This window comes from Sciurus vulgaris (genome assembly GCF_902686455.1).
Source record: "Sciurus vulgaris genome assembly, chromosome: 3".
Lineage (NCBI taxonomy): Eukaryota > Metazoa > Chordata > Mammalia > Rodentia > Sciuridae > Sciurus > Sciurus vulgaris.
In genome coordinates this window covers 12,646,051-12,668,405 of record NC_136463.1, presented here as the reverse complement: position 1 = coordinate 12,668,405, position 22,355 = coordinate 12,646,051, and the positions used below count along the sequence as shown (strand labels likewise).

The 22,355-nt window shown below is 38.3% G+C and overlaps 1 protein-coding gene across 8 annotated transcripts in view; it reads left to right on the top strand.

The window, feature by feature from the left end:
* The window catches only part of CEP112 (centrosomal protein 112), a gene marked incomplete at its 3' end in the record, with an annotated part of 475,585 nt that overhangs the window by 212,680 nt on the left and 240,550 nt on the right, over positions 1–22,355 (top strand). For all 8 annotated transcript variants that reach the window (XM_079131573.1, XM_079131569.1, XM_079131572.1 and 5 more), the window contains one exon: positions 7,842–7,949. In XM_079131573.1, coding sequence (XP_078987699.1) covers positions 7,842–7,949 — 108 coding nt within the window. The remainder of the gene's footprint in view (positions 1–7,841; positions 7,950–22,355) is intronic.

Sequence of the window (22,355 nt, the reverse complement as noted above, 5' to 3'; positions counted from 1 at the left end):
AAATCATTTTAAAAAGGGGACTCTCGTGAAAATAGAAGGGAGAACAGTGGAGTAGATGAAGTAGATTGAGAGAGAGGAAGGAGGGATGAGGAAGGGAAAGAACTGTGGAGTGAAATTGAACTGTTCTGTGCATGTACAAATACATTACAGCAAATTCTGTTTTATGTATAACTAATGTGCCAATTGAAAAATGAATTAATAGAAAGAAGACCAATCAAATAAGGGAAGGGAATTGGGGGAAGGAGGAAGGAGGTAGTAATAGGGATCGAAAAGGAACAAATTATGTTCTGTTCATTTATACGTATGTCAAAATGAACCCAACAATTATGTATAATTAAATGCACTAATAAAAAAGAAAATCTAAATGACTTCAGTTCCATTAGATTTGTTAGAATTTGTTTTATAGTCTAACATATGATCTATTTTGGAGAATGTTCCATACGCACTTGAGAATAACTTGTATTATGTTGCTATTGAATGCAGTGTTCTAGTAGGTCCATTTGGTCTAAAGTGAAATTCAAGTCCAATGTTTTCTTATTGATTTTCTTTCTAGATGATCTGTCCATTGCTTCAAGTGATCTCTTGACGTCCTGTACCATTATTGTATTACAGTCTACTTCTCACTTCAGATCTATTAGTATTTATTTTACATATTTAAGTGCTCTTACATTAAGTGCATATGTAGTTACAATTGTTGTATTCTTTGATGAATTGACCTCTTTAACACTATATAGTGATTTTCTTTGGCTCTTTTTACTTAAATCCTATTTTGTCTGATGTAATTATGGGTACCTTTACTCTTTTGGTTTCCATTTGCATGGAATATCTTTTTTATCCCTTCACTTTCAGTCCATATTCTTAAATGTAAAGTGAGCCTCTTATAAGATTCATATAGCTTTTTAAAAAATTGATTCAGCCACTCTGATTTTTTGCAGTACTTGGGGCTGTAGGTTTGCACAACCATACTCAGCCTCTGACTTTTGAGTGAGAATTTAGTCTATTTTCTTTGAGAGTAAAAACAAACTTAATATTTTATTTAACTTTGTATTACAGCAGTAAAATTTCTAAAATGAACATGCTTAACATCCAATTTTACTATTTTTTGACTTAGCATAAAAAGGGAAAGAAGATTACAGCCTACTTGTAAATAAGTTTACAACGAAAATACTCTTCTTCTTTTGCAAACATAAATAACAGATTATAGCCGATCAAGAACAATAGAAATATTTAACCAAGACAATCTTTGTAACTAATGTTAATAGTAAACAATATTTAAATCTGAAGAAAAATCATTTCTCAGATAATTACACTTCTCCAAGGAAATAATTTCAGACATTTCATCCATTTTTATACCAACAGTAATCAGGAGAAGTTAAGACAGTAGCAATCATATCTAAGATTATTACAAATAATTTCAGCCTCAACAATAATTAGATATCCCATGTTCTGAAGCCTTCTTATACTTCTGAATGTCAACCTGGGTAGCTTTTAAAATACTGAGGAGATTCTGAATAACGTTTTTGTTATTTTCATAATGGAAGAGAAATTAAATTTACTGCTAAGAATCATCTGAAAAGAGATAGGAAACAAAATAACCAATCTAATATTAGTGTTTCCAGATTACCTTTAAGAAGGCCAAAAAGGTAACAAATGTTCCAAATACTGGTTTTATGTTTAAATAAAAATTTCACATAAATTTTCACTTTAGTATATAGAACAATCCCTCAAATTTTATTTATAAAACTGATAAGAGTAGGTTAAAATATCAAGTCGATGGTGAAGACTGTATAGATGTTATAATAAATTGTATAAATGAAAATTATCTGAAGATTTAAATAAGTCCAGTAAGATGTTATTTTTACTCTTAAGAATAGTTAAGAACAGTTAGGGTTAGGGTTAGGGAGGGGGGCAAAAATGGAGGAAGGAAGGACTGTATAGAGGGAAAAGAGGGGTGGGGGGGAAGGGAAAAATAACAGAATGAATCAAACAACATTACCCTATGTAAATTTATGATTACACAAATGGTATGCCTTTACTCCATGTACAAACAGAAAAACAAGGTGTATCCCATTTGTTTACAATTAAAAAAAACCTGAAAAAAAAGAATAGTTAAGAACAATCTTTTACTTGAGAAAGATTAGAAAATAAAGATAAGCAAAACGACTTTAAAAGTGATGTGATGTGTCTTTATCTCCTAACTTTCCCAGTACACACAAGGTCATAGAGACCTTTTCTACACTAGTAATGGTAAGAGTAGCAGCAGCAACAGCAGCAACTAGGATTCTTAGGGTAGTCTTGCTTAATTTACATAATATATATGGGTATAATATTTTTATAGAACTGTATTTTCACAGAAATCATGTTCTTCCTCTTTAATAGCAAATTATATTGAAAACATAGACTTTTTATTCCAAGGGAAAACTTCATCCACCATGAGCAGTGGCTACCTGATCAAAGTTCCTTGTAAAGTCAGGATGACAGAGGTGGGCAAAGACCACAATAAAACTATTTTGAAGGAAAAACGATCTGCAACTGATAAAACTAGATTGAACTTAATATACGATTCCTGGTTCTCAGTAACCTTGTTTGAATGAAGCTGATCCCTTCATGTTAAGTTTCAGTTCCTATCTTTCATCAATGGTTAAACTTTACAAAGTATGTAGAATGTTTTGATCATTTTTTTGAGATCTGTGCTCCTTATTTAGTATATCAGAAGTCTACTTGACAATGCTCTTATTTATTACCAGGCAAGGTTTGAATTTTACTTCGCTGAACAATCCTTTAGAGAACAAGGTGGTAGACACAAACTGATCAAGTTCTCACCCCACACCTCCAAGAATACTGAAAAAGATCTGCAGATCTTTTTTGGTACAGGAGGGACCTCTTTTATCTTCTTGTGGTAAAGTTTAAGATTTTCCTGCTATTTCATCTAAGGTGAATCAATCAGCATGTGGTCATTAGTAGCTAGAGTACATCTAACATCTCTTCAAACTGGAAAAGTCGACCATGCAGCTACCACATGTTCGGGTCTCATTCTCTCTCCTTGTGTCTGTCTCTCTTCCTTTCTCTCTCTCTCTCTCAACTCTCACTCCAGGCAAAGGGATGCCTTTCCCATTATTGTGCTGTCGGTTCGCCTGCTTTCTTAGTCTATTTTATATTCTAGGTAACTATTGATAGGCAAGAACTTGTTGCTATCATTGTGTAATATTTTTTTTCTGGCTATTCTGTAGATTCTTTCTCCCTCTCTTTCTCTCTCCCTTTGTGGTTTGATGATTTTCTGCAGTGATAAACACTGAATTCTTTCTTTTTGGGTTTTACTCAATGACTATGGGCTTCTGCTTTGTGGTTGCCATAAGGAGTAACAAATAAAACATAATCAGCTGTTTAAGCTGATATTAGTTCTGATCACACATAAAAGCACTTCACTTTTATTCTCCCCTTCTACTCCATTTCTTTTTTCGATGTCACAATTTACTTCTTTTTTCTATTTTGTACCCCTTAACAATTATGTAGTTAAGGTCATTTTTAATAGCTTTGTCTTTTAACCTTCATACAGGAGATACAATTGCTTTACATGCCACCATCATAGTACTGGACAATTTTGAATCTAACATGTATCTTTTATACCAATGAGCTTTGTACTTTGCTATGCTTTGTGTTATTGATTAGCAGCCTTTTCTTTAAGCTTAAAAAACTCCTTTTAGAAATTCCTATAAGACAGACCTAGTGGTGCTGAATTTCTCTAACTTTTTGTTCTTCTGGAAATATTTTATTTATCTCTAATTTCTGAAGGACAGTTTTCCAGGTAAAGTATTCTTGGTTAATAGTTTTTATTCTTTCTCACTTCAAATATTACATCTCACTCTGTCCTGGCCTGCAATGTTTCTGCTAAGAATTTAGCTGATAGCCACAATGAGACCTCCTTGTGATATTAATCTTATCTCTTCCAGTTTTCAGAATTGTCTTTGATTTTTGATAGTTTGATTTGATGTATCTCAAATTGATGTGAATTTCTCATTGGGTTGAATTTGTTTAGAGATATCAGAGTTACCCGTATCTGGATATTGGCATCTTTCCCTAGATGTCTGAAGTCTTCAGCCATTGTTTTCTGAAATATCATTTGCAACCTTTTTCTTTCTCTTATTCTTGAATTCCTGTTGTGCAAAAGTTAGGTTTCTCAGTGGTGTAACGTAATTCTCAGAGGGTTTCTCCATTCTTTTTCGTTTTTCTTCTCTGACCAGATGTTTTCAAATGTCCTGTCTTTGAACTCACTGATGGCTTCTTCTACTTAATTGAGTCTGATGGTCAGGCTTTCTGTTGAATTTTTTATTTCAGTTATTATATTCTTTATTATAGGATTTCTGTTTTTAAAAATTGTTTCTTTCAAACTTACCATTTTGTGTGTTGTTTTCAAATACATTTAATTTTTATCCAGCCATATTTTCTGGTAGTTCCATGAACTTGCTTAAGAGGATTATTGTGAATTCTTTGCTAGTCATTTAAGAGATTACTATTTCTTTGGATTCCAAAATAGGAATTTTGTTAGTTTCTTTTGATGGTATCATATATCCCTGATTCTTTGTGTCCCTTATGTCCTTGCCTTGGTGTTCACGCATTTGAAGAAGCAGCCACACTTTCTAGCCTCTGTGTGTGTGTTCTTGGGAAGATATAGACCTTCACTCTTAAGTCTATCCCGGGATTCTGGGTGGGCTATCTGGTAGTGACTGCTACCAGGCAGACCTTGCTGTTGGTTTCTCTAGTTAGGCTGGTTCTCTGCCTGTGCTCTGAGGTTAGGTAGGCTGTTGGCTGTGTCCTACAGGCCAGTGAGACCACTAGTTGGACTCTGTGGTCAGGTACAGTGACTGTTGGGCTCTTCAGTCACTTCTGATCAGGTAGTGTTGTAGGCTGCATTTCTTGGTAAGGCAGTACTAGTGCTTGGAATCTGTAGTTGTACAGGGCTGCAGGCTGTATTCCTGAGGCCGGGAAAGGTTTCTGGAGTTGCTTAGCTCGGCTCAGCTGCTTGGCATGGGCAGAGCCAGAGGCCAAGCTTCACTGTCATGTGCAGTCATGGGCCTGCCTCCTCTGACTGGGCTTCAACACTGGGTAGGGTCACTGCTTGACCACCAGGGTCAGGTGGGGTTAGATCCTCTGCTGCAGATGTGTGAGAACATGGGTTTGCTTTATGGCCTGGGGAACGCAGAGCTCCTAGGTTGAACATTATCGTTCCTCCGCTGCCCACGTTTGGTGAATCCAGACATAGCCTTAAAAATTAACTGCCTGAGGAAAGAATGGAGTGGTGTATCAGGTAGAGTGAAGAGCAAAATATGGTAGAACCAAGATCAGTCAGGCTTGTTTGGGAAATGCCAGTGATGCTGGCTTGTGGATTGCTGAGGACAGGTTAAGGAGCTGAGTATTTTCAGGGTTATGATCCTTGATATTTACAAAGAAATACTTGGATATTTGATAATCATATTTGATTTTCAGAGTTATGATACTTAATATTTACAAAGAAACATATTGTTATAATCTAGGTGCTCCAAACTTCACAGTAAGAATCAGAAATTGCAATGTGGTATTTGTTAGGTAGCAATAGTGAGTGGTAGGATGCATTTTGTTCTCATACAGTGAAACTGGTTACTTGTCATTGAATATCTTTGTTCTTAGAAGCTTAATCATATTTGAATAAATGTATTTGAATTTCCAAAATGTGACAATGAAAAGCTGTGGAGGAAATACTTTTCTTGGTTCATTTTCTGTAATATTCATGTTTTCACTAATCTTAATGCTTACCAAAGGGTAACCTGAAAGATGGCATTGTGTACAAGTGGAAAAGAACAAGTAGCTCACGGACCAGTGAAGCAGAATAATAAGGAATATAAAGTAGCCTATGATAGAATGGTTGTCACATTAACTTAAAATTGCCTCAGAAAAAAAGTGTTTTCCCAAATCGTACCCAAATGTGCAGGGGTAGAAGGACAGGCTGCAGTGCTGTGAAGAAATGGTGCTATGTTGATGTCATTGACATGGAGAGCTTATTTGTTACCGGTTATAAAAACCTCTTTCTTTTACTTATGCTATTTCATTTATGTTATTTTGTCACAAAGAATTTGGTGCTAAAGGTTGAAATTTGTGCATTCAGCAAATCTTGAACTAACTCGAGTATGCTGTCTTTTTTTTGTTTTTTTCCTTCATTTGATTCTTATTCATTGAATTCCTGTGTGTACCAGGCATTGTGCTTAGTGGTTGGGATACATACTGAACCTGGGCTACATTACAGTGGGGAAGATGGACATTGAAAACAACCCTAAAGAAGAAGCGAACCTGAAGGTGATATATTCTGTGGGGCAAAAGAACACCAAAGCTGGAAATGGGGACTACGTGAACTGGGGGGCAAGGGGAGCCACAACAGAGTTAAAAATGGGGTGTCTGGGAGGCCTCAGTATAAAGGTAACATTTGAGCAAAACCTTCAAACCTGGAGAAAGAAACCAGGTGGATACCTGGGGGAAAGCTTCTAGGCCCTATGAGGAGAGCAAGGAGGCAGGCAGGTTAGCTGGTGGAGGTGGTGGTGGGATAGTGTTGGAGGAGAGACCGGGAGTGGTAACTGGCCCTGGATCTTGGGAGGCCCAAGATGTGATGGAGTCCTTGACTCCTACTGTTTTTTTTTTTTTTTTAATAATGGCTTTGTTGAGGTACAGTTCACATGCCAACAATTTGCTCATAAGTGTACAGTTCAGTGGTTTTTAATGTAGTCATGAAGTTGGGCAACCATCAGCACAATCAATTTTAGAACATTTTCATCTCCCCAGAAAGAAAGTATGGACATCCTCCTACCCTCAACTCCCCCATCACACCCTAGGAAATCAGTAGTCTTCTTTTTCTGTTTCTATGGATTTGCCCATCCTGGAAATTTACTATAAAGGGAATAATGTAATATGTGGTCTTCTATGATACTTAACCTAAAATTGCTTTCAGGGTTCACATGTTGTAACATGTCTTATAACTGAATAATAATCCATTGAATATACTATATTTATCAACTTATAGACTTGGTTTGTTTCCTCTTTAAGTCCTCTAAGAATAATATTGTATGAACATTTGTATGTTAATTTTTGTGTGTGGTTGTATGTCTTCATTTCTTCAGCGGGACTGGAATTTTTAGGTCACATGGTAACTCTGTGAGGAATTGCCAGACCATCTTCCTGTTTGCCTGTGTCATGTCACTTTACATTCCCAGCAGTAGTGTTGCAGTTTCCGATTTCTCCACTTCTTTACCAGTAATGCTTGTCATTGTCTTTTAGATTATAGCTATTCTAGTGGGTGTGAAGTGGTTTGTCATTCTTGTTTTAATTTTGCATTTGCCTAATGATAATGATTTGATCATCTTTTCATACCTTTTTTTGCCATTTGTATATCTTCTTTGGAGAAATGTCTATTTAGATCCTTTGCTCACTTTGAAACTGTGTTAATTGTCCATTTATGATCAAGTTGTTAGTCTTTATATATTCAGAAATAGTTTCACCCATTAAGCATTGTATCCCTTGGTATGCTTAATACAATCATGTTGAATAAAATTTAAGTACTCATGATTATATTTCCATTATACTGTTGTTATATTAGAATATAGTCAGCTATATACCAGTTTTAATTTCCTCCTTTAATCATTAAACTGTATTAAAATAAATTAATGTTTCATTGTTTTTACCATTTGATTAAATTGATTAATCATTACAATTGATGTGATGTTTAAGATCTATCATTTTAATGAATGAATAAATTTTTTAAAGTATGGATTACAATTGTTTCTTTAAACAGTGTTAAACTTGATTTTTTAATTTTATAGATGGAGAAGGTAGAAGCAGATCTCATTAGATCCAAGTCTCTACGTGAGAAACAGTCCACGGAGTTTTTATGGCAACTGGAGGATGTCAAACAAAGATACGAGCAGCAGGTTGGTTGTTCATTTTGATGATACCATTTAATTATTAAAAAAAATTTTTTTTAAATGTTTTATTTTTACAGACTTTTTAACACACATATGATCTATCTTTTAAACCTTTACATCACAAAATTTCAGAATGAAATGTTACTGAGCTTTTATTGCTCATGTTTGAAATATTAAAGTAATATTTGTTTTAATAAAATTCAGAAAAAGAATTTTAACACTCCACTGAAGCTTGTTCTTAAAGTCTGCTAATCTGAATGTTTAATTGAAACATGTATGTGATTCTTGAATTCTGATCCTGTCGGACCATTAGTCTGACATTTTCATTTACTCAAGAGGGGGTGTCGGGCACCTGCTCTTCCTGGGTACTGCGACAGCACTGAGGAGAGCAGGGCGGAGGGACAAGTCTCCTTTCCTCGCAGAGCTCCCACTTTGGTAGGTAGTCAGACTTGAAGAAAAGAGGGTGCCCTCACAAGCGGAGCACACGGAGCATGGCAGGGAACACAGCTCTGGGCACGTGGTCATGGAAGCCCTGACTCTTTTGCTGAGTCCGAAAACTAGGAAGGGGCAGCTGGTGCTCTCAGGAGGAATGGTATTCCTGGGAGGGATCAGCAAATTCAGAGGTCCTCAGAAGAGAAACTGGGAGTATTTGGGGCACAAAAATAGCAACTTGAGACCGGGCTAGAGGATGCAGGCAGAAAGGCGTGGTCTGTAGGTCTGTGGGAGCACTGGGCGATGGCTCTGACCACACGGAAGGAGGTTACATCTTCTCCTCAGGCCTCTGCCTCTTAAAAAACAATTAAAAAACATTATTTTCTTTTAAATACATTCCTGTTTATTCCCATAATACTTATGTAGCTATTAATTTTTACTTGTGTAATTTGTCTTGTTTCCTTAACATCTGGAAAAACATTAATTAGCTTAGTCACTCAGGTTAAGAAAATTTTTTCTAAAGATTATATTTGAACCTTTTAAATCTCAAATGGGAATAATTTTTTACATTATTATATTTAACCCCCATTAAGCAGGTACTATATCAAAAACTAATTAATCCCTTGTGACTGCTGAATTTTATTTTTTCTGCTAATTGACAGCAATTAGTGGCTCACTTGAATTCAGTAAGAAGGAAGTCTGATCTGATATGTGTCCTCGGGGTTGATGTTGTTTTAATCCTAAAATGTTGGTAAAAATATCTGACTTGAGCTACTTGCTTAGGGATGGTGTAATGGCAAAGTAGTTACAAAGAGAAGATCTCGTGGTTTAGTCCTTCTTATCAGCTTTTCCGCCATCCTGCTCTGTTTGGTGTAGTCCAGTCATGCCCAGCTTGTGTTCAGCTCTCATCAAACGTTACATGACCTTTCAACCCACTCCAGTCTCTTCTTTAAAATGACAGCATCTACCATCTCCTTATCTTGCACACTTGGTTCTTGTATTATTTATAAATGTATCCATGCTGCTTTTATCTGGAAAGCATACTCTAAAAGAGAGCAGAAACTTTCTCTTACATTTCCTTCAACTTTTATTACATTGTTTCTGTGATTGAGTTCAAAACAGAAACAGTTCATTGCTGTTGAATTGATTTCACTTTTGATCAACAGATATCTAGTACCTTTATGTTAGAAGTTAGGTTTGATGTTCTTAATGTGATCATCAGTGAAAGTATCACTACTTATCACCTCTGGGTGTGTGTGGTTTGGGGCTTATATGAGTTTATATTTTTAATCCTCGGTAGTAAAAAGATTTTCTCGAGGTCACAAGTTAAATAGTGTAAAACTTAAGGCTGATCCAATTTCTGATCCCTCTGGTATTCTTTCCTTCTTGCCAAATAGTCTATGTGACATTTCTCTGATACCTTAAGAAAGATTTAAAAACTTATTAAAGATTTTTAAAAGTAGCAAAAAACTATATGTGTAGAAGATGTATCCAATTTTATAACTCTTCTTTGGTTGCTTTAAAATTACTTTATTATAGTAAGTATGAAGGTTGCCACAAAAGAAAACAGCAAGACACTAGAACTGAAGGAAAATGAAAACACTGGTCTGGCAAGGCCGCTCACTGGTAGAGTGGATGCTTAGGATGTGTGAAGCTCCGGCTTCAGTCCCCAGTGCTCCCAAAAACTAGATCAAAAAGAAGAAAGAAAATGAAAACATGACATCAAAACTCATGAGGTGTAGAAAAAGTAGTGTTTTGGGGGAAACTTAAAGCATTGTATGCGGTTGTTAAAAAATAAAAAAGGTGTCAAATGGTACAGGTGTCTATCTTAGGAAACTAGAAAAAGATGAGCATCTTAAACCCCCAAAAAGCAGAGGGAAGAAAACAAATAAAGAGCAAAATTCACTGAAATAGAACACAGAATGCAAGAGAAGTAAGTAGTGTTATTATGCTCATTCACCACTGAGGAAATCGAGGCCCCAAGAATGTTAAGTCCTTGCCCAGGGTCACTATGCATACTGATTGCTAACACGATTCAGACCCCAGCTTCCCAATTCTTGAGTCCCTGCTCACAGCTGCTGTGCTAGGTTGCTTTTAACTTCATGAAAAACAAAGTTGAGGAAATCTCCCAGAAATTGAGAAAAAGGCAGAGAGACAGAACAGGAAGAGACTAGGCCAGTCACCTGGGAAGATGAACAGATCCATCTTTGGAGAAGTCCAAGGGAGAACACAGAACAAAGAGGAAAGAAGTTTCTTAAAGAAAAAACACAAGAAATTTTCAGAGTTGAAGGAGAAGAGATCCAATAAATATATCTCTGTGGCTCTTAGAGGACCAGAGACAAAGGGATAATCCTAAACATAGACATGGCAAACTGGCTGGTTTCAGACCAGTCGAGCCTCAAACTTCTTTTTGTTTGGCCAACCCAGCGTTTCTGAAACCAGTTTTTGGATGAGTTGTCAGAGTTTAAAATACATATGATTTTATGTAAAAACACACATTTCAGACTTGTTCTACAACCTTAGTAAATCTGATGATTATAGGCCATACTATCCTGTGGCAGCTATCAACTGGAGTTAGGACACTGGGCCAGTAAAGAAGGAAATACAGTCTTAACAAAATAAGGCTCCACTTTGAACAGTATGCATAATCATAATAGTTGACGTTCATTGGTGCTCAGCATTCAGAACTAGCTTATGTTTACAGAACAGAGCATAAATATGATCCACCTTGCTGTTCTAACAGTAAAGGATGATGTGCCATGTGTAATTGGAATTGGAAGAAAGGGAAGGAAGTGGCGGGGGAAAGCACTAAGGTGTTGTGTCATGAAGTGGGGATTTGAGCTGCTGCCCATGTAATGAAATGAGACATGGAGATTTTAGTATGTTCTCTCAACTCAGGTCACCAACTGAGGAAGTGAGAGGAGCAACACAACTATCCAGAGTGGAAGACGGAGCGAGGGAGTGTGAATGGGCTAAAGTCCCATTTATTAGAGTAGAAAGCCTAAACACTGTCTACATTTGGTGAATAAAGAAAGAGCTGTATAAACTGATTGCAATGGCACATGTCTGTAATCCCTGTGACTCGGGAGGCTGAAGGATCACAAGTTGGAGGACAGCCTTGCAACTTAGCAAAACCCTGTCCCAAAATAAAAAATAAAAAGGGCTGGGAATGTCGCTCAGTGGTTAAATTCCTAGTACGAAAAAAAGGGGAGGGGACAAAAAAAAGCAATAGAGCTGTGCAGTATATTATGTATACGTGTAGGAAACAAAAATGTTTAAAAAAGTTGCTGCCACTACAGGAGTGGATGGGAATACATACATACATTACTGATTTTAAAATTTAATTCATATAGTCTTCAATTCAAAAAATTTATTTCTTGGAATCTATCCTGTGGAAATATTTATATGTGTGCAAAAATATATATGTGCACATATGTTTGTGGAGGATTATTTGGAATAATGAAAAGAAGTTGAAAATAGAACAAATGATTAAACGAGTCACACTGAGTCCATACTGTGGAATAGTATGTACTTATTAAAGAAGATTGATTTGATCTGTGTGTGCCAACATATGCAGACTTCTAAAATGTATTGATAAGGGGAGTAAGGCACATCTTGTAACACTTTGTATATTATGATCTCATTTATGTAAAATTAAAGCACATGTGTCCATATCATGTAGTTCAATATGTAAATTCATTGCACAAATCTAGAAGATTGCACATGTCTGTGGAATGGGCATGGAATTATACATTGGGTGTGACAAATTGAGACTTTCATTTTGTGCTCTAAAGTTTTTTACTTGAAATTTCCCAACAATTATGTGCCATACCTTACTTAGATAATTAAAACATATTAAAGTTGCAAATGCTAAGGAACAACAGAATAAAGTAAATATAGGTTATATTTTACTTTATCACATTTTAATTGGGTATTAAATTTGGATTAATGAAGTTAGAAAATAAATTCAAATGACATAAATGTAAAATAATCAAATGATGAAAAGTCAAGAAGATAGAGAAGATAGATTATTTTCAAAGATGCCAAAGACTGGGGAGCTTTGCAAAATCCAGTCAAATGGAGTTATTTTATCAGATTCTTTTTTAAAAATTATGCACAAATGAAGTAGTTAATTCTGGATTAATGTGATGGCACCTGGAAGTCATTTTGATATATGCTGACTCATTAATATGTAATTCTACTGAAATATGCTTTGTCTAAAGAGCTGAAGAATGTTTTCTACAAAGTTAATACAAAGAGAGGTTGCTTGGGAAAGTGGCTTTAGAAAGTAGATATAGAAAATTATACTCAGAAATGGAGCCTGCTATTGGGGAGTGAAAAGGAAAAAGAAATAGTTAATAAGTAACCCAGTATAAGTTAGAATATTAAGGAAGTGCAAGGAGTGTTCCTTATCGTTATGTTGTAATTACAAGGCATACTTGAAGCAATGTTGGGATTAAAAGCAGTGTCAGCAGCACTAACCAAACAAGAACAATGGTAGCTTCTCTAAGGAGACTGATGAAGAAGAGGAGAGAGGAAAACAAAATTTAAAATTGTGCAGCACAAATACTAATCAGATGATATTGTATGATAGGGCACAGGGTTAAATACTTCTCTTTGAGAGTTTTAAGTCTGCTGTTTTCATTTTGATGATAATTGTATAGATGACAAATTTATATTCAGAAGTAGCCAAGTGATTTCAGTGCCTTGTTTACATTTATGTTTTATTTTGTCAAAAATGTATTTGACTAAATAAAAATTACTTTGTTTAAAAATGTAAAATAATATTTACAGCAAATATGTTAGGCAAAGTGACTCTGATTATTCTTTTATTTTTTTATTTTTTTGGTACCAGGGATTAAATCCAGGGGTGCTTTTTAACCACTGAGTCACATTTCCAGCCCTTTTTTATTTTTATTTAGAGAAGGGGAGTTGCTAAATGCCTTACTAAGTTGCTGAGACTGGCTTTGAACTCTTGATCCTTCTGCCTCAGCCTCCCAAGTCACTGGGATTACAGGTATGCACCACCATACCTGGCAGCTTTGATTATTAAAATAATAAATTTATAATAAGTACAATTAGCAGATAACTAATTAGCATAAATCATAATAAAATCATTAATGTTCCAACAAATGACCTGGCAAAGGAAAGAAATACACATGAAATTAATTGAATGAAACCACATAGAAACTTCTTGAATGTTGGTATTAACAAAAATGAATGCCAGATAGTATTGGCACAAAAACAGACATGAAGACCAATGGAACAGAAGACATAGAAACAAACCCACATAAATTCAGTTATCTCATACTAGACAAAGGTGCCATAAACACATATTGGACAAAAGATAGCCTCTTCAACAAATGGTGCTGGGAAAACTGGAAATCCATGTCATAAAATGAAAATAGATCCCATATCTCACCCTGCCCAAAACTCAACTGTAGGTAAATCAAGGAACTAGGCATTAAACCAGAGACCCAGCGCCTACTAGAAGAAAAAGTAGGTCCAAATCTTTATCACGTTGGCTTAGGAACCGAATTCCTCGACGAGACTCCTAAAGAGCAAGAATCAATAAATGGGATGGTATCTTCACAGCAAAGGAAACAATCAAAAGCATGGGGAGAGAGCCTACAGAATGGGAGAAATTCTTTGCTCTGAGAGCATTAATACCCAGGATATATAACTTCACACCAAAATACCCATGCTTATTAAATGATCCATTTAATAATTTGAAAACAACCTAGGTGCACTTCAACAGATGAATGGACAAAGAAAATGTGGTACATATACACAATGGAATATAACATAGCCATAAAGAAGAATGAAATTATGGTATTTGCCAGTAAATGGATAGAGCTGGAGAGTATTATGCTAAGTGAAATAAGTCGATCCTGAAAATCCAATGGCTGAGTGTTCTCTCTGATATGTGGATGCTGACTCACAATTGGGTGGGGTAAAGAAGGGTGGAATAGAAGTTCATTGGGTCAGACACAGAAGAACAAAGGGGCGGGAAGGCTGATGGGAGTAGGAAAGACAGTAGAATTAATTGGATGTAACTTTCCTATGTTCACATATGACTACATGACCAGTGTAACATCATGTACAACCACAGGAATGGCATCCTAATTAGAATGTGTCATACTCCATGTATGTGTGATATGTCCAAATACACTCTATTGTCATGTATATCTAGAAAAAATGATTTCTTAAAAAAATGCATGCCAGGCGTAGTAGCACACACCAGCAATCCCAGCGACTCGAGAGACTGAGGCAGAAGGGGATCACAAGTTCAAAGCCAGCCTCAGCAACTTAGTGAGGCCCTAAGCAACTTAGCAAGACCCTATCTCAAAAATAAATAAATAAATACATTAGAATAAAATTTTATTAGAATGAAATTTTTAAAAAGGGCTGGGGACATAGCTCAGTGGTAAGGCACCCCTGGATTCAATTCCAGTACCCCCCACAAAATAAATAATTAAAAATTTACATATATCAAAATGAACCTCACAATTATGTATAACTATAATGTACTTATAAAAATTTTGAAAACACTTAATAAGGAAAATTGGTGAATTCTTTAAAGAAATGATACTATTAACAGAAGCCATTAACTATTGCATCAATTTTTCTGTGTTTTTACACACACAAAAAAAGAAATGATACAAGGGTAAATTCTGATAGGAATTATATGAAATCAGACAGGGATATCTCAGGTTGATGCATTTTTATTTTTCCTGCAGCTATACAGTCCTGTTCATTTGAATCAATGCTGAGAATGAATATTTCAGCCTACAACTCACCAAGGAAAGGTAGAGGCAGGAGTATGAGCTAGTGCATTTTAGGAGAATTTTTATTGATATAATAAATTAACTTTTTACTTAATCTTTTTTTAATTACTTTTTTTTCAGCAGAAAATTTTATTAACTGGAACAACATTTCCCCTCACTATTCCAAAATTTTAATATTTTTACTGTGAAAGTTGATCATGAGAAATGATGGGCATAAAAGTAGAGATCTCTGCTCTGTAGGATAACTACATAAAACATGAAATCAGTTAAATTAAACCTGTCCTTTGAACAGGGTGGCCAGGCTGGTAATGACCAAGGATTAAGTAAAGTGTCTGTTCTTCATGGAGCCATCCTTCCTATGGGGAAATATGCCTTTGTATTGATACCTTTTTTTGCTGATGTGATAATTCAAAAGACCACTTTTGAATGATTCAAGTTCAGAGGTGTAGTTTATATATAAGATAACAAAAATCAGTTTCTGAAGATTCAAACAGGCTGGTGTTAGGTAGCTTACATTTTTTGAGGTTGAATATGGAATTCAATGCTTTGGATTAGAAAATCAGCCTCTAAAGCAGGTGGCCGGCAGGAAAGACAGGTGCAGAGGTAAGGAGGAGTACAGTGCAGGGGACAGTGGACAAGAGAGGTGGTGGACATGGCCCTAATCTGGTGTTCACGTTGGAAGTCACATAAGGAAAAAGTCAATTCTCGCAACCATGTTTTAAACAGGATACTGACAAACTTGAACATACAGTGGAGAATTTCCAAAATATAGCAAAGTCTGGAACCACGACAGAGCATTTAAAGAAAAAGCTGCTTTGCAGGAGGAGAGAAGCCTCAGGACAATTGGGTCTCATTAAATGTAAGATCTGTGTTTCCAGAGGATATGCGGCTCGGCCTGTGGTGATCCTAACAGCCAGTGGTTCTTGGGACCTGCTCTGGGCAAGGCCTGCTCTCCATGTGTGCCCTGTGTTCGGCACTTCCCACCTTCTGAGCTCTCCAGAGAGTCGGGTACCAGGACTTCTTCCCATCTTCCAGGTGTGGAAGCTGAAGCACATCCAGTTACGTAACTGGCCGGGGGTCCCGCATTGTTAACAGGCAGCAGAGTCAGACCTGAACCTGAGCCACGCTCACAACTTCCACTCTATACACACTCCCTTGGTGTTGCAGGGTAGAAATTGAACCCATGTGTAGGTGGTACTATGAGGAATGTTTTGAGTTGCTTCAAAGTGGTACTTCCTACAGAACTACTTATCTGCACAGGGATTTGTCTTGAAAGAAAGTGTGCTGCCCACCGTGAGCATGTTGAAGTGTGTGTTGGAGCACTGTGGAAGGAGGCTCTGCTGTCGCGGGGGCTGTTCCTCCACCCAGGTCCCTTCCAGATTCTGTGACTTTCTGCTCATTTTCTGTATTAGACTCTGTGCCCCTCCCTTGACAGGTGTGGACTTCTCTGGTTCCACCACTGACCCTTTCCTTTAAACCTGCCTAACTGGGTTTCCTCCTATCAGGACTTCTGCCTGCTTTCTCAGTTGCTATTTAGAAACTTTTAAAAGTTAAAAATTTGAAGGTTAAGATCATAACATTCCCCCCAGGAGGGGATTTAGGTGCTGATCACCCAGAGTCCTGCTTCTCACACTGGGGGAAGGCGACCCCTGCGGTGGGGAGCAAATGGGGTGCATGGAGGCTGCACATGCGCTTCCTGGAGTGTTCTATGGTCCCTTGGTTATTTTGTGGGAAAGCAAGTAGTTTTACCAGTGAGGTAACAGTCATATTAAAACAAACACACTTTCCTGTTTTGTAAAATGCAAAGTTCTCATGAATTTTTAAGATAGGACATTTCAAAGAAATGTCCAGCTTGCCGAGGCTGCTTCAGGCTTGGCCCTCTGATCCCCCGGCGGGGGGGTTGCTATTCATTTTCACTGCTGCTAGGGGTACTCTGGTGAAGTTTTAGAAGCTCTTATCCAGTCTAATCTGCACATTTTATAATGAGCAAATTGACATTCAGAGGAAATGAATGACTGTGCCTTCTGGGCCTCAGTTTCCTTCTTCAGTTTTAAATTTTGAGCCCCTCCCATATAGAAAGCATCATGCCAGGAACTGTAATGGAAGTGGAAAAAAGCAAAATGGTATTTTAAAATATCTTAGCCAAAATGCAGGCATAAAGTGTACAGATGTGGAAAGCAAAACATCAAACGCATGGGATAAATACTCACACAAATATCCTGTAAAGCCTAAGCTTTCATCAAGATTTCCTGTTTCTTTCCTGTATAACCCATTGGAACAAAAAGACAATTCTAATTGTCTTTTCACAAACCTCATTCATGTTGGAAACAAACAACCAAGCAGGCATGCTGGGATTTCCTGAACTATGGAATTTGGTTCTTGGCAATCCTGTCATATGGTTCTTTAATCTTATACTTTGTATCTTCTTTTAAAGCCTTTAAAGACGAATGGAGTTCAGCAGATAAACAAGTGGTCAAATTCTTCAGAAATAATAAATGCTTATTGTCAGTGAATATAAAGAACTCTCCAGGACCAGCCTCTTACAAGCCACCAAGCCACTGTTATTTGAAACAAAAATATTTTGGTAGCAAAGACAGTGAAAAAGACAAAACAGCAATTAGGCAAGATAAGCAAGTGGGAAATTTTAAATTAAGATCAGTTGGGATGTTCAGAAAGCAGACAGCCTGGGATTTCCAGTCCTTTCATTTGTAAATGGATCCCTAAAGTGAAGCTATTTTGTCTACCCTGGAAAAGCAGAGGCAGAAAGCAAGTGGCAGGGACTTGGGGTCTTGGGCAGGTGGAGCGCACCTGAGGGACCCTCTCCACAGGTGGAGGTGCTGGCCAGAGAGGAGGGGCAGAGGCTCCTGCTTTGGCTGGTGGTAAGAGAGGACAGAGGCACTGCCCTGGGAGGTGAGAGGGCTCAGATTACTGAAGGGTTTTCCTTGTGAAACAGGAGGCGAGCTCATTTGCTAAGACAGAGAGGAGAGCGGAGGGAAGTGGAAATGGTGGGCAGCTGTTTGGGTGGTCACAATACTGATCCGACTAGAAAGACTCAGGAGCATTCTCGTTGCCATTGAAGCCGGGGTGTGGTTGATGCCCATGCATTTGCAAGTCTCCTAAATCTCTTCAAAATGGATTTTCACGTGATTTATTTCTAAGCATGTATAATTTATGCCACTTTTATTCGCTTTGGCATGTTCTTGCCCACCTCGTCCTACTCTTTTTAAGTCTTTTTGCTTGGCTTTCCTTTTCCAATTTGTAATAAATAACTTTTGAGCCCCAGCTACAAATCAGCCATGTTGCTCCTCAGTGGTGGTCAGGCTCCCGTTAGGTGGTTATTTTCTTTTGATAACCACCTAATTCAGGGAACTCAGCTGTGCCGCCAGTCACATTTGGCTCCTCTAGGCCACAGGCTGGGGACCCAGGCAGTGAAGCCGTGGAGCCTGGCGTCACAGGACAGGTGTTGACAAGGAGGAAAGGGCAGTTGAGGTCAGGAAGAAGCTCTGTTCTTTTCGGCCTGAGATTTTTCTTACTGAGGCTAACACAATTGGCACATTGACCTAGGCTGGGAATTAGGGCGCAAAGATGAGGCCCTAATTCCAGTTCTTTTCAGCAACGGTAGTATGAAGTGTGTTTACTTTCAGAGATATAGCATTTGAAATTTTTTTGGACAGCTATATGGCAAACTCATTATTCCCTTTATGTAAAATATACATTAAAAATATAAAATAGACATAATGCCTTCTTAGTCACTGATTAGCTTAGTTTATAGAGCAACTACTTTGTGCTAAACACTGTTCTTAGGAGATGATGGCAAACAAGCTCTCTCTCTTAAAATGTAAGGTGAGGTAATGATAATGCTATGAAGAAAATAAAGCTAGGAGTTTTTCAGTGAAGGGGCTGTTCCGCATAAGATTGCTGTTTTATATAAGGTGTTAGTTTGGTTCAGTCATTCAGTGGAGGACTCTGCTGCAGCCTGATACTCGAGCTACGACCTGAAGAGAACAGAGGAAGCCACCCACACCCCTGAGGCCGAGGAGAGAGCACCCCCGGCAGAGTCGGGAGCAGCACAGCAGCCACGCCGTAGAGCCAAGCTCAGGCAGGGAGATGTTGGAGTGCTGCGGGCCGTGGTGGGAGTTTGGGTCTCGCTGAGTGTGATGGGAAGTCACTGGGCACTTCAGCAAGCTCATTCTGCTGCTGTGTGGAGCATTAGTGGTGTGGAGACGAGGAGAAGCAGGGAAGCTGGTTTGGAGGTGACTCCAGGGGTCAGGCAAGACACTGTCGGGCTGGGACTAAGCTGGGTGTGGTGGGTGATAGCAGGCTGCCAGATTTGGGGTACATTTTGCAGGCCTCATTTGTCAGCAGATGTGAAATTGAGTGTGAGGCAGAGAGGAAGCTCAGATGAGACTTAGAAGTTTTCCAGCTGAGCAACCAGGTGAATGCTGATGACAGACCCCGAGACATAAATAAAGAAGAAGGAAGTCCCTGGACTGAGCCAGAGTCACACCAGAGTTAGAGGTGGGAGGAGGTGGAGGAAGCAGCAAAAGAGACTGAGAAGGAGCAGCCTATGTGGTACAAGGCAAAACTGAGAAGGTGCGATTTCAGGTGGGCCTCATGCCATAAGTGTTGCTGGAAGAAGAGGAACCATCTGTCTTAGGTGTTGTGAAAATGGGAATTTAGGTAGGGACTGAGACCTGACCTTTGGCTTTGGCCACCTTGACAAGACCAGTTTCAGTAGAATGTGAGCTTTCGCCTGAATGCTGTGGGTGGAGAGAGAGTGGGCTGGGAGTAACCTGTTTGAGGAAATCTTGAAGTAAAGGGGAGCAGAGAAATGGGGTGGTCGCTAGAGGAGTAGCTGGGAAAAACTTTTCAAGGGGAAGTTTTCAAAATGTGTTTCAGTCAGCTGTTTCTTTGCTGTGACTCAATGATCTGATCAGCACAATTGTAGAGGAGGAAAGGTTTGTTTGAGGGCTCGTGATTTCAGAGGTCTTAGTTAATAGAAGGCGGACTCCATTCCTCAGGGCTTGAGGTGAGGCGGAACATCATGGCGAAAGAGCGTGACAGAGGGAAGCAGCTTGCGTCATCAGGAAGCAGACAGGGAGAGAGAGACTCCACTCTCCAGATACAAAGTTCATACCCCATAACCAGCCCCAGTTCCCACCTCCTCCAGCCACACCCCACCAGTTCAGTTACCACTCGGTTAACCCCTACCAGGGGATTACATCATCGATTGAGTTAAGACTCTTACAACCCAATCATTTCTCCTCTGAACCTTCTTGCATGTCTCACACGTGAGCTTTTGGGGGCTTCCTCACATCCAAACATCACAGTGAGATACAGTAAAAACGTGTTTGTTAATGAGAACGATCCAACAGATGGGATTGCTGATGCAGAGGGATGGGGTAATTGTGAGACACACATGCTGACTTTGGCAAGAGGGGATAGAATCCAGCTGAGGTGGCAGCAAAGCCAGCAGCCATCAAGCTGTGGGACTGGCAGGGCCAGTGCAGGGAGACAAGTCAGTTTGGTGCTGAGGAAAATGAAGCAGCTCTCTTCCGATTTCTTCTGATTCTTTGATTATTCGTGGATGCCACATTGTTCCACTCAAAATGATGAACAGTTACAAAACCTAAATGTGTTAGGTGAAGGGGCAGTTTGTAAGCTGGTCGACCCGTTTGTCTTTCTAAATTCCATCCTACCTGACAACTTGGATGATTACTATATTTTATGTTCATTCAATAGCAGTGAAGTACTAGGTTAAGACAAATGCCCATTTCATTAAGAACTGAATGTGTCTTAGAGAAACAACATAAAATAAGTTAAAATATGTGGTTAAGACATGTTTCCCCCCACCACCACCATTTGAATTCCGTCTATCAAGATGGATTCTTATTTCCCAGGTTGTGTGGTTTGAATTGGCTGTCATTAAACCATTAGAAAAAAAAAAAAAAAAGCACATGATTATCCAAAGCCTTCCAGAGTGTCAACTGATATCTGGTAGATACAAACACAGAAAATTATAGCTAATTTTCAGAAAGTTTTAGAAACTGAGAAGTTATTGTCACTCGTTACCGCCAGGTGCCTTCTGAAGTATTCTGAAGTGCTAAATGGGAATGCTGGTCTTGGGTAGCTCTTGCTACCAGCCAGGCTTCCCTCAGCACCCGCGTCATCACTAGTGCCCCCAGGCTTTGGCTCACAGTGCATGGTGAGCTTCGGGGACTTTAGCAGCCATTTGTCCCTGGCTCTTGATGGTTGACTTGAGAGAAAGAGGATAAAGAAGCAGTATATGCTGGCATACCCGTACCATCTCTAATAGCAGTGATCAAAGCAATGTTAAACTTTTAAATAAAGAACACTTGAACCGTTGATTGGACAGAGTTCCTGAATGGCTCTTTTCCTTTTGTATCAAACATCAAATCCTGGGGCTACCTGGGCACCCACAGATGATACATTTTATTTCTATTCTTGATACACTCATTGCTTTTTACTAATTTTTTTATTTATTTATTTTTTTGTGGTACTGGGGATCGAACTCAGGGCCTTGTGCTTGTGAGGCAAGCACTCTACCAGCTGAGCTATCTCCCCAGCCCTTTACTAATTTTTTTTACCTGTTTCAATTAAGATGTTGGTCAGAAAGTCAGACTGTATTACAATATTTTCTATGCTAAGATGTGTTTTTACTATGACTTCAAAGACCCAGAGCAGTATGTATCCTAAAGTTTACCTTTAAGGGAGTCTTTATTTCTCAGGTAATACATGTTCACTAACATATTTTACATCATACAGCTGCAACTAAAAGTTTCTAAGATCTTTTTTAAGGGTGTGAGATCAGTTTAGTGAAACAGTGCTAACCTTACTAGAGACTCTGTGTCATTGGAGCTGAATTTCTGGAGCTTTAGAGAGTTAGGAACTTACTTTGACATTTCAGGTATGCTCTTTTGCATGTGCAAATTGCTCAGAGACATAACTGAATAATGTTAGGTCTCTGTCTCATTAAATGAAAAATACCTGGGCTTGATGTACCTGTTTCTTAGCATGGATCTTAATTCCATAAGTCTTATCAACTAAATAAAAGTAATGCTAAATTTGACAGCCAAGAAAGAAAAGTTTTCCATAGAGAACCCTTAACTAGGATATGGGATAGTATTGAAGTATTACCTGGAAAGCCCTACAAATAGAACCCTTTTTGATG